The 12,719-nt window shown below is 39.2% G+C and overlaps 1 protein-coding gene and 1 pseudogene across 1 annotated transcript in view; both read right to left on the bottom strand.

Moving 5' to 3' along the window:
* The window catches only part of LOC102859084 (T-cell surface glycoprotein CD1b-2-like), a 24,257-nt gene extending 17,644 nt beyond the window's left edge, over nt 1-6,613 (bottom strand). Inside the window, exon 1 of the mRNA XM_006895430.1 lies at nt 6,553-6,613. Within this exon, the coding sequence (XP_006895492.1) occupies nt 6,553-6,613 (61 nt within the window). The remainder of the gene's footprint in view (nt 1-6,552) is intronic.
* A 3,249-nt stretch (nt 6,614-9,862) lies between these two features.
* LOC102860700 overlaps nt 9,863-12,719 on the bottom strand; it is a 25,808-nt pseudogene continuing 22,951 nt past the window's right edge.

The following is a 12,719-nucleotide window of genomic DNA, read 5'->3' as shown; positions in this document are numbered from 1 at the left end:
CATGGACTGCTAGGAAAACAAACAGATTTGTCCTGGAAAGGGTTAAACCGGGTGGCTCCTTGGAGGCAAGGATTCCGAGGCTCCGTCTAACATACTTTGGACATGTTGCGAGGAGAGACTGGTCCTTGGAGAGGGACATCATGCTTGGTAGGGTGGAGGGACAGTGCAGAAGGGGAAGGCCCCCTTTGGGGTGGATTGATTCAGTGACTGGGGTAATCGGGATGGGTGTATTGGAGATGGTGCAATTGGCACAGGACAGAGCAGAGTTTAGAGCTGTTGTACATAGGGTCGCTATGAGTCACAAGCGACTCCATGGCACATAACAATAACAACAACAACCACCTTTTTCTTTTATTATGTTTGATTGCAGTGCAATTTCTTACCACTGCTCAGCAGGAAAAGGATGGGCAGTCTCCTTCTGTGTGATTAAATGCCTCTGAAAACCTACTGGAGGGTCAGCCATGGGTCAGTTCTACCTTAATAGTACACCACAACAACATTGTATGTATATGTGCACATGTATATTCATATAGATATAGTTAGATGTTTGCTGTTATTTTTAAGTGTCATCAAGATGACTACAATTCATAGCAACCCTATGAACAACCATCTTCCTTTTGAGTCTCCGGATACGACCTTTGCTATCCTATACAGTTAGATATCTCTATCTCTCAGATGCTCAAGCCCATTGTTATAGCCACTGTGCCAAGTCATCTTGCTGAGGATCCTCCTCTTTTTTTCCCTGTTCCTCCACCTTTCCCAGTATGATTCCCTTTTTCCAAGGACTTGTCCCCTATGGAAACATGCCCAAAGGATGTGAGATAAAGGTTTCCCATCCTTGTCTTTAAGGAGCACCCTGGTTTCACTTCCTCTAGGATAGACTTGTTTATTCTTTTGGCAATCCCTGGAGTATTCAGTGCTCTTCACCAACACCACAATTCAAAGGCATCAATTCTTCTTCTATCCTAAGTCATTGTACAACTATCAGATGCATAGGAAGCAATTGAAGATGCCATGGTTTGGATCCATGCACCTTAGTCTTTAAACTGGAATGCTTGCTCTTTAGAACTTTAGAGAAACTTGGCAGCAGATGGCCCTAATGAAATATGTCCTTTGAATTTTATTTTTTCTTTAATTTTTGCTACTGTGGGTGTTGATTGTGAAGCCAAGTAAAATGATAGCATTGACAGTTTCAATCTTTTCTCCATTTATCATGTTGCCGTCCATTAGTCCAGTAGTCCAGAAGATTTTCGTTTTCTTGATATTGAGGTAGAATCCACATTTAAGACTGAAGTCTTTGACCTTTTGCAGTAAGTACTTCAAGTCCTCTTCATTTTGAGATAGTAAGATTATGTCTTCTGAAAAAAACAGGTTTTTGATGAGTCTTCCTCCAATCCTAATGCCACATTCTCCTTCATATAGACCAACTTCTTGAATGATTTGTTCATTATACACATTGAAATAGTATGGAGAAAGAATGCAACCCTGATGAACCCCTTTTTTGTACCACAAAGAATTGGCTGACACAGAAGAATTTTATGAAACAGTACATGACGAAGAGGCAAGGGTAATGAAGAAGGAAGTTCAAGCTGCTCTGAAGAAATTGGCAGAAAAAAGAAAGACCCCAGGAATTAATGCCATACCAACTGACTTATTTCAGTAAACAAGATACTACACTGGACATGCTCACCAAGTCATGTCAAGAAATTCGGAGGACAGCCACCTAATCAGCTGACTAGAAGAGATCCATATTTATTCCCATTCAAAAAAAAAAAAAGACTAACCAACAGCACATGTAAATTATTGAACAATATCACTATCACACACAAGCAAAATCTTGCAGAAGATTATCCAAAAACTACTGGAATAATACATCATCAGAGAATACTAGAAATACAGGCTGGGTTTAAAAGAGGACATGGCACTAGGGACATCATTGCCAATGTCAGATGGATCTTGGCTGAAAGAAGAGAGTACCAGAAGAATGTCTATCAATGTTGACTATGCAAAAGCAATTGACTGTGTGGGTCACAACAACTTGTGGGTAACCTTGAGAAGAATGGGAATTCCAGAACACTTGATTATGCTCAGATGAAACCTTGGACCATGAAGCATTCATCAGAACAGAGCAAGGAAACACGGCATGGTTCAAAATCAGGAAAGGAGTGTGTCAAGGATTTATCTTGTCTCCATACCTTTTCAATCTATATGCAGAACAGATATTAATTATATTGTTCAGTAATCAGCATCCTGTTAGGTCATTTTTAAAATTTTTTTATTATACCAGTTTATTTACAAAATGGTTTTCCAGATCATATTGGAAACAAATATGGATCTCTTCTAGTCAACTGTGAAGCAATACAGAGATAAAGAAATTCTAGGTAAGTTGAAAATGTGAATTAAACAAATGAGGGAAGATGACAAAAGTAGAGTGCTTAAAGAAAGCAGAGAATATTTTTTAAATGACAATAGAATAAAAAAATATGTGTGTGTGCATGGATTTCTTACCAGCATTCCTTAAACAATAATACAAATCCAATCAAAGGAACTATTACTGTCAAATGGGTCAACTGCTATGAGAAGTGATGTTCCATAAATTGAATGAGCCAACGACCTTCCATGTTAGTCACTGTATACCACCTTTCCTCAGGCAAGGACTTATTATCACTTTCTAAATCTCCTACATCTGTGAAGTTCTAATTTTCCAACCCTCAATTCCTTGTATCATCCATATCTATTCCTTCTTAAGAATCCTTCCTTTACCCTACCCTTAACTTGGGTATTTTCAAATTTTCCTCAGTCCTAAACACTAAGCTCTAGAAGATATTCTAAAGCAATATCTTCTCATGCTATTCAGCCTTACTCTTACTCACCCCAGTAGTTTACTATATCTTTGCTGCCCAGACTGTGCTTCATCTGGCAAGCAAGTCCAACTAAATCCTCAGTTGTCATATTCCAATTTACCCAAAGCATGAGGAGTGATATTTTCTTGTTTAATGACCATGCTCATCCAGCATGACTACTTCCTAAAAAAATGTCGAGTAGAAGCCATTACATTACAAACCAGTAATAGTTGGAAAGGACTGAGAGTGGGGCTATTGGAAAGCCAGGTCCACAGTATAACACACAGTAATTTTTCAGATGAGAACTATAGCAGTTAGTTTAACCCAAAACCTCATTTCCATTGTTTATCCTGATGCCTAGCAACAATAAAGAACAGAGTAGAACTCCCATCATACAGTTTCTAAAGCTGTAATATTTACAGAAACAGACTTCCACATTCTTCTTCTGCAAAGTGACTGTAGGGTTCAAACAACAAACCTTTCTGTTAGCAGCTGCATATTTAACAACTGTTCCATCAATGACCCTCCCATGCAGCTTAAGAGCTTCTTCTTGTTGTTAGCTGTCATCAAGTTGACTCAGACTCTCAGCAACCCTCACTATAACAGGACCAAATTCTATTCAATCTCTATTGTGCTTAAGCCAGATTGTTATAGTCACTGTCAATGATTCACACTGAGAATCTTCCACTCTTTGCTGACCCTCTACGTGTCCAAGAATAATGTCTTTTTTCCAAGGACTGGCCTCCTCATGACAAAATTCCCAGAATTTGTGAGACCTGTATATTAAAAATGCAGTTATCTTTCCCCCTCTACCAAAAAATAACCTTACATGTATGGTCAGTAGATCTCTCTCTCTCTCTCTCTCTTTTAAGAGTATTTGCAATAAATAAGTCATTATTATTCAGAATTCTATCATGAAACGTCCATCTTCATTTCTACCACCAAAGCCATTTTTCTAATCCTTCTTTGTTTTTAACTTTGGAACTCTAGTGCCCACTTCCATCTTCATTACATTTTTTATCAATTTCAGATTGCAGAAGTCAAGTAAATATAATTACAATTACTTATATTTTCCTTTTTAAGCTTTAGAGGTTTGTGTATAAATTTGAGTAATAGTCATTTTAACAGGTCTTCCTGGTATGCATAGAAATATTATCAAATCACTTACAGTTTCGTGCTTCAGTGTAAATTTTGAAATGTTATTTACGATAATAAATACAACACTATTTCTCTTTAATTTGTCATTCCTGGCATAGACATATAATTTTTTTTGTTCAATGTAGCCAATAATAGTATATTTTAGTGCACTGATGATTTTTTGTCTTTTACAAATCCAATTTGAATTTTCCTAATTTCGTATTTTGTGCATCTCACATTTCATTATTCGTGGATGTTTGGAGCTGTTTCTACTCATTTTGAGGTATGACAGATCAGTAAATATAGGTGGTTCATTGGGTGAAAGTTTTACTACATTCATATGAGTAAGATAGACTCTATTTGAGGAAGACATTTTCCTGCAGTCATATTTTTAATGTCTCCCAACCCAGGAGGCTCATCTTCTGGTACTACATTAGATGAAATATCTGGTGCTACCAATAGTTTTCTGTTCAATTAATTCAGAAATGGATAGTTAATTTTATTTAACTGTCTTAGTCTAAAAACTCTACTGAAACCTACTTACCATGGGTGACCCTTATGCGATTTGGATTGCTGGTGGCAAAGCTTCCAGTATCATAGTAACATGCAAGCCACCACAGCATGACGATCTGGCAGATGAGTAGTGTACATATACTTGCTGGGCGGAATATACAACTACATCTGTGGGAGTCCTGATTGCACAGTTCATAGGAATTTGAGCAACTAATCCACAGGCTGCTCTTCTGTAACAATTCTAATTCGCCAGAGGCTCCACAGGAGCCACTTCTTCTACTGACTGTCAGAAACTCAGTGGAGAGTCAGCTATGAGTAAGTTTTGCATTAATTACAATGAATTACATCTGTAAAAAAAGTTGCTGGAGATTCTCAATACCATCAGTGAGAACATAACCAGAACCCAAGTTTGGGACAAATCATCAATTGCTGTCAAGTCAGTTATGACTTATAACAACTCTATGAACAATAGCTGTGAAGCCTGCCCTATCCTGAGTTAATCTCACTGCTTCAAACACATCTACCCAAATTACCGCAGTTATTGTGTCAATCTATGTCATCCAGAGTCTTCCTCTCCTGAGCTATCCTTCCACCCATCTAAGCATTATGTCCTTCTCTAAGAACTGATCTCTTCTGAAACATACTCAAAGTATATAAGATGAAATCCTTGCCTCCAAAGAGCAACTTTGTTTCACCCTCTCCAGGACAGATTGCTTGGGTTCTTCTGGTGTTCCATGGTATGTTCAATGTTCTTCTCCAAACCCATAACACAAAGGTATCGATTCTTCTTCTGTCATTCCTATTCATTGTCTAGGTCTCTGATGGATAACAAGTAATTTCAAAGACTCATATTCAAATACAAGTTAAAGCTGAAAAGAAAATGGAAACATATCTACAAGAGCAAAAAATACTAACACATCAATAAAATGCAAATACAAATAAAAAATATAAACACATCTGACCTAAACTCCAATATAATTGCAAGAATAGATTTGACACATTGACCATTAATTCTCAAATCCAAGAAACTTGTGAGATGACACAAAGATATGAGACAGAAAAAGAATAAATGATCATTAAAATGTCAGGAAAGAAAGAAAAGATCCAAATGGCATTATACGATATTCTGAAACATGCTCTATTTTTGTCATCGCTGGCACAGATAAATCTTGACTGAAATCAGAAAATATCAGAAGATGTTTTTACATCTTTAAATGAAGAAAATATTGAAGTTGCCCTGGATTTCATTTTACCCAAATCTACAAACAACAATCATGGAAATAATAGCCAAGAAATCAAATAAGGTGGTGTATCAGGAAAATCTGCTGCACAGAACCTCTTCAACAGTGGGGATATCACTTTGTGGGATAAGGAACAGTTTATGTAAGCCACAGCATTTTTAACCGAACTCATTTGCATGTGTAAGAAGGATAATGACTAACGAATACTGAAAAGCAAAAGTCTTTGAATTGTGGTTTGGTGAACGTATTGAATATGCCATATACTGCCAAAAGAAATAACAAATATGCCTTGGATGAAGTGTATCCAGAATACTTCTTAAAATCTAGGGTGATAATTTGTCTCACCTACTTTGGGCATGTTGCTATGAAGAAACAAATAATAGTTTAAGGGAGTCAAACACAGAGTCAGTTTGCATGCCTCAGGAGTTTAGGCTAAAGAAAAGGAAATCACTAGAAAAGTTTTAAATTCACTCTCATAATCATGAACCTTCAATGCATCCAGCCAACTTAAGCTTCGATTAAGAAAAGGTTTTCATAGTCAAAGGATAGTATCTGGATGAGGTGGAGCAAGACAGTCTCCTACATGGCTTTGGGCAGTAAACGATAAAGGGAGAGGGAGAAGGAGGACATAGATGTGGCATTTTCTTGATGCAAAACCCTATTCTCTGCCATCTGCCTCCAAGGCAAACTGGATCTGGAGACAAGAATACTCTAAGTACTCTGAGATACTTAGTGGCCAAAAACATCTTGCAAAAGCCCACCACATTACTTCCTAGATCCATTTTCACATGACTGGGAGATGACACACAAGTGCTTACCTTCTTCATTGCTGACACCTGGGAGGAGAACCGCTAACAATGTCAGTTTCAAAAACAGCATTTGCAGGTGTTCCTCTCTCTCAGCAAGGAGAATCTTTGATCTCTCCACAAGGCTTCCCCTAAGTATGTCTTTTTTAACTTCCTCCAACTGTCAACATACAATTGCCCTTTCCCTCACAGCCTATACTAATGAAATTCTACCAAATGCAGCAAACCTGAGCCTCCTACTCAAGCCTCCCATTTCCCCTCTAGCTCTGACTTTTTCTCACCCCCCACACACACACACAAAAATCCCAACCTTAAAATCCATTTTAATCAATGCCTTATGTAAAGAATTCCAGATAGAAACCTGTTTAGAACAATATTCTGTAATGTGTTGGCTGCCACTGCCCTGATAACTATCAATTGAAACTCTGGAAGTGTACTTCAACCTGGTGCCTGAAGTCTGTGTTAGATGGTGGTAGACAGGAAAATACAGCCTTCTAAGAAACTATGTATGTGAGAAGCCTTTAATTTTCGCACTGACTGTTGGGAGGTATATATAGATCTATATCTGTTGACAGAATCATTGGAAAAGCTCAACATCAGCAGTCAAAATTAGGTCGGTTCAGGCTACTAATTCATGTGCAATTTTAAATTGAGGCACAAGAAAATGAAAACAAATCCATATGTTCTTGAATCTATTCCATCTGAACTTCAAAATTATCTTAAGAATAGATGTAAAGCACTGAACACCAATGATCTAAGACCAGAAGAGTTGTAGGATAGATATCATCCATGAAGAGAACAAAAGAACAAAGAAAGAAAGGAAAAAAATAAAATGGATGTCATAAAAGACTCTGAAAATTGCACTAGAGTATCGATAAACCAAAACAAAGGGAAAACATACTGAAGTAAAAGAGATGGACAGAAGATTTCAAAAGGCAGCTCAAGAAGATAAAGCAGAGTATTATAGTGGAATGTGCAGAGAGCTTTAATTAGAATTGAAGAATAAAAAAGGGAAGAATTCACTCTGCATTTCTCAAGCTGAGATAATGTAAAAAAACAGATTTAAGCATCTAGTGGCAATTTTGAAGAGAGCCCTGGTGGCCTAGTGGTGAGAATCTATGCTGCAATCCTGAAGGCATGTGGTTCGAATTCACCAGTTGCTCTGAAAGAGAAGAATGGGCAATCTCCTCCTATGTGATTATCTGCCCCTGAAAACTCATGGGAGGGCCAGCTGTGGTAAACAACATCAATATGGGAAATATATTGAATGACCCAGGAATCATCAAAAGCATAAATCTGCTAGTGGGGACTTTTCCAGAGTCCTGAAGAGCAATGATGTTAATCTAGAGATTAAGGTGTGTCTGATTCAGGCCATAGTCTTTTGGATCCATTTCTATGCATCTGATAGCTGGACAAAGAATAAGGATGAGAGAAAAAGAATTTATGCCTTTAAGCTGTGGTGTTGGAGAAGAGCACTGAACATCTCATGGATAGAACAGATATGTCTGGGAGAGGGTGCAGCTGGAGTGTTCTTTGGAGGCAAGAATGATGAGGCTTCACCTCATATACTTTGGACATGTTGCTAGAAGGTGCTATTCCTTGAAGAGGGCCATGATTCTAGGAAGGATGGAAGGTCGACGAAAGAAAGGAACACCCTCAACCCGGTGGACTGACACAATGACTGCTTTAAAGGGCTTTTGTGTATCAGGAAGTGTTAGGATGGCACAGACTAGAACAGGACTCAGATCTTTCATTCATAGTATCACTAAGAGTTGTACTCGATGGCACCTAAAAACAACACAAAGCCAAGAAATCTGGAAGACAATCACCTGGCCAACTGACTGGAAGAGATCCACATTTATTCTCATTCTAAAAAATGGCAGCCCTGCAAAGTGTAGAAAATTATTGAACAATATCATAAATAAAAATGCAACCAAGATCCTGCTGAAAACAGAAAATGACTGGAACAGCACATCAACAGAGAACAGCCAGATGTACAGGCTGGGGTTAGAAGGAACTGTAGTATTAGGACTATTACAGCCAATGTTAAATGGATCTTTACTGATAACAGAGTACCAAAGGAATGTTTATCTGTGTTTCATTGATGGTGCAAAGGCATTTTACTGCATAGAGTGCAACAAACTGGCTGACTCTGAGAATAATGGGAATCCCATAATACTTGATTGTGCTTATGCAAAACCTATACTTGGACCACGAGGCAGTCGTCAGAATAGAGCAAGGAAACACTACATGGTTCAAAATCAGGAAAGGTGTACATAAGACATGCATAATTTCTCCATATTTTTTCAATCTATATGCAGAACAGATTACCCAGGAGGCTGGGCTTTATGAGGAGGAATGTGGCATCAGGATTGGAGAAACACTCATCAGCAATCTGCATTATTGTAGATGACACAACCTTGCTTGCCAAAACTGAGGAGGATCTGAGGCGTTTGCTCCAGAAGGTCAAGAACTGCAGTCTTCAATATGGATTGACACTTAACATCAAGAAAACAAAGATTCTCACCACCAGGCTGATTAGCAGAGTCATGATAGACAGTAAAGAGAATGAGATTGTTAGTACCTTCATTTGCTTGCCTCCACAATCAACATTCTTGGTAACAGCAGCCAGGAAACCCAAAGACTAATTGCATTGGGGAAAATCTGCTGTCAGGGACCTCACCAGAGTCCTAAAGAGAAATTATGTAAGCCTAGAGACTAAGGTGTACCTGATCCAGGAGGGTGATGGTCTTCACAATTACTTGGTATGCATCAGAGAACTGAACAATGACTAAGGATGATGGAAGAATCGATGCCTTTGAGTTGTGGAGCTGGAAAAGAGTATTGAATATACCATAGGTTGCTAAGAGAACAAAGAGTTCTATCCTGGAGAGGAGAGGGTGAACCTAGGCTATCTCTTGGAAGTAAGAATTTTGAAGCTTCGTCTGGCATAATTTGGGCATGTTGCAAGGAGGGACAAGTCTTTGTAGAGGGACATCATGCTTGGAAGGGTGGAGGGACAGCACGAGAGAGGAAGACCCTGAATGAGATTAATTGACTCAGTGACTAGGGTAATGACGGTAGGTGTGTCAGAGACTCAAGATAGAGCAGAGCTCAGAGCTATTGTACATAGGGTCACTGTGAGTCAAAGTCAATGTGATGGCACATAACAATATGCTTTAGCTATAAAATCTGTTTGAGATTAATGAGGCAACATTGATTATTAAGTTTTATTTCTATGATGTAGAATTTATCCTTCAATCTGATGTCATTTCCACAGCTATCTTGAATCTGCAAGATCAGTTTTGGTGACTTTTTTTCCCTAAGGTAAAATCTGAGTGACAATTGTTGCTAGGTACCACTGAGCTGAGTGTGACTTAATAATCTTATGTCTTTTTAATCTTTTTAAATCTCCTGGTTCTCTGATGAGTAGGAATGGCTTCACCGAGGTTGAAGCCTTAGTAAGATTTCCATCCACTATGAAATGATCGGGTTGTCTATTCTGTATATTAGAAAGTTGTTGTTGTTGTTATGCACTGTCGAGTTGCTTGAGACCCATAGCAACACTATGTACTGCAGTTCTGAAGCCTGCCCAGCCTGAGCCAGTCTCACTAATTCCAACACACCAACTTCAAATAGCCCCAGTTACTGGACCAACCCATCTCATCGGTGGTCTTCCTTTCCTGTGCTGTCTCTCCACTCTTCCGAGCATGGTATCTTTCTCCAGGGACTGATCCCTCCTGGCCATGTGCCTAAAATATGTGAGACAGAGCTTCAAAATCCCAGCCTCCAAGGAGAAACTTGGTTTCATCCTCTCCCAGACAGACCTATTTGTTTTCTTGGCAGTCCATTCAAAAATCTTTCTTCTTGCCCATCAGATGTCAAGTTACTTAGAGCTCTGTTCTGTGTTCCTTAGAGCTCTGCCTGTAAAACCCTACATACTATCTTCTCTCCCATGCTGTAGTTTCTCACAGCCAACATGGGTGCAAATGAGCCCCATCTGCTTTGCCATCACCTTTCAGACTACTGTGAATTAAAAGCTGCAAATTCTTCACTCTTAGCTTTAGCCTGCTAGAAAAGTGTCTATACAGAAAACCACCCTGCACTTTAATTATCTTGGGGATAATTAATCTCTTTCCCCACATTTTTACTTCATAATTCTGGAATTCTATTTGTAAGTGCTATTAACATAAATCTATTAATACAGATTTCTTGAGAAATCTATCTAGCCAGTACAAAAATTTTACTTCTTCTAGTCAACAGTCTGTTAACTTTCACACAGAGTTAGTTAAGCAGTCAGTCACTTTATTAATATTGAGCTCAGAGGGATGGACATTCTCCTCCAATGTGATTATCTGCCTCTGAAAACCCACCAGAGGGTCAGCTATGTGTCAGCTCCGACTCGACAGTACACAACAAAAACAGTATGAAGTGTGCAATGTTTCCTATATTTTCTCTTTGAATCAAATCAGTTGTATGTTGCATTACATTTGAGAATTTCCTTCTCTTTGTGTGGATCATCATTGCTTACCTCAAAGACGTTACCAATAATTTTGATCAACTCTGTGTTGGTTTTCAGCAACTCTCTCACTTAATTCAAATCACTTTTTGGAAGTATGGAGGACATTTGCTCCACACATTCCACCAGAGAGAGCACAGTAGCAGCATCCCAGTCCTCGCTGGATGGAAGGCAGGGAACCAGTGTCTGTTGGGGAGACACTGTGCTCACTTTCCGAGACCCAGTAGCCTTGACACAGTCTGGAGTCACCAGCAGTCTGCAGTGCTTAGTTCCCCACCATATCTCAGTTCATCTGTCCCAAGCTCTGCACACAAGTGGTGGTGGCACATTTTGGAATTTTTAAAAGGGGTTCCCAGGAATTCCTATTCCTCTCATAACTACTACAGGATATCCCCACCCATGTTGATGATTCTTCAGGAAATTTATGAATGGGTATGCTGTGGACAGGAAGGGTTGTCAGTGGCTGATTAAAAAGACCAAGGTTTGTAATCCAGACTCAACTCTCAAAGCATTTTGTAATCTAAAGTTAAGAGGCTTGCTAGACATGCCCACAAGTGCTATAATTTCCAAAAATTCCTCTATTCCCATTTCACAGAGTTGCTGGATATTATCACCAATTTGTTGAATAAACTCTATGTAGCTGCGTCTATACCCCCACCCCCACCCCAGTGTTCCGGGGAAGGCCACAGTGGTTGCTGTGGATGGGTTGAAACATTCTCCTCAGAGAGCTGCTCAGCCCTAACTCCCAAGTGACTGACTCTGGCAGAGGAGGTGGCAGAGGCTGCATTGGGTGGCCAGGACGCTCCTGCTTTCACCCAACGTGCAAGGAAAGGGAGGTAGGTGGGTGACAGAAGCTGCTCCAGGCTGTGATCTGATAATTTCTTAATTGTACATTTCTTGGCCAGGCTTACTGGTCTGTTGAAAACTGATTGAACCCTGGGGAATATTCTTTTAATTACTCTTTGAAGTTAGAGCAAAACAAGGGTGGCTATGGCTTACCTTTCAGTCCAACAATAGACCTAAAAGGTGAACAATACCACCAAGGTAGGTACAATCAACCGTAAGACATCAAAGGGCAGCTTATGTCCATGTATAATGCTTAAAAGGTAGAAAGAAAAGGAGAGGAAAATTAATGAAAACAAGAATAACGTACTTACACTGTGGGTACTGTAATGTCAAAGAACAAAGCATGTGTCAGTGATAGAAAATAAACCTATATGCTATGTAAACTTGAACTCAAAAAATATGATTTCTACATTTGCACACATGTACACCCCTATGAGCTGTCATCTATGATGCTCCTCTCGGTCTTTTCCCATCCAAGTCAAAGAAGAGTGAAGAATATCAAAGACTCAAGGAAACAGTCCAAATTTCTATGAACCTCAGCTTCTACTACCTGAGACCAAGAGAAACACCACCCACTGCTCTGAGCAGGATTGCAGTGACATATCCTAGACAGAGTAGAAGAAAACCAAAGTCAAACTCCTATGAACAGCCATACGTCTTGGTCTGATAGAGACAGATGGAATCCCTGAGTCAGTATCCCTTAGACCCCTTCCAACATGGAACTCTACACACTCCCAGGGATTGCTTTTCAGTCAAACAAAGGATAGATCAATAAAGTGAACAAAACATCTGTGATCTTGGATCAGCAATAAGA

This window comes from Elephantulus edwardii, unplaced genomic scaffold (assembly GCF_000299155.1).
Source record: "Elephantulus edwardii isolate Elephantulus edwardi_28Jun2011 unplaced genomic scaffold, EleEdw1.0 scaffold00168, whole genome shotgun sequence".
In the NCBI taxonomy this organism is placed as follows: Eukaryota; Metazoa; Chordata; class Mammalia; order Macroscelidea; family Macroscelididae; genus Elephantulus; species Elephantulus edwardii.
The sequence above is the reverse complement of the archived record's forward strand: the minus strand, read 5'-3'. Positions and strand labels throughout refer to the sequence as shown.